Source organism: Acanthisitta chloris, unplaced genomic scaffold, assembly GCF_000695815.1.
Source record: "Acanthisitta chloris isolate BGI_N310 unplaced genomic scaffold, ASM69581v1 scaffold10194, whole genome shotgun sequence".
NCBI classification, from domain to species: Eukaryota; Metazoa; Chordata; class Aves; order Passeriformes; family Acanthisittidae; genus Acanthisitta; species Acanthisitta chloris.
Window position 1 is genome coordinate 1 of NW_008670950.1, and position 232 is coordinate 232.

Here is a 232-nt window from a genome sequence, read left to right on the forward strand (position 1 = left end):
TTCCAATATGGCTGGCTAGTTTCAAGATGAACTTGCTCCAGAGGCCTAGAAAACAAAGTCATACAGTACAGTCTTAGACAAATGCCAAAGGATAAGGAGAAACTGAGTCAAAGGGGTCACTGGAGGCCATAAAGAAAGAAGTGTGAAAAAGTGTTGCTTTTTTTCTTGTGCCCTGATACAAGAACAGAAGGCCGTAAATGTTTCCTCATCTCTGCTATTAATACCTACTTAA

At 40.1% G+C, this 232-nt stretch overlaps 1 protein-coding gene across 1 annotated transcript in view; it reads right to left on the minus strand.

Moving 5' to 3' along the window:
• Positions 1-21: 21 nt before the first annotated feature.
• Positions 22-232, minus strand: part of LOC103801480 (choline transporter-like protein 1) — a gene marked incomplete at its 5' end in the record, with an annotated part of 7,448 nt that continues 7,237 nt past the window's right edge. Inside the window, one exon of the mRNA XM_009073896.1 lies at positions 22-45. Coding sequence (XP_009072144.1) covers positions 22-45 — 24 coding nt within the window. The remainder of the gene's footprint in view (positions 46-232) is intronic.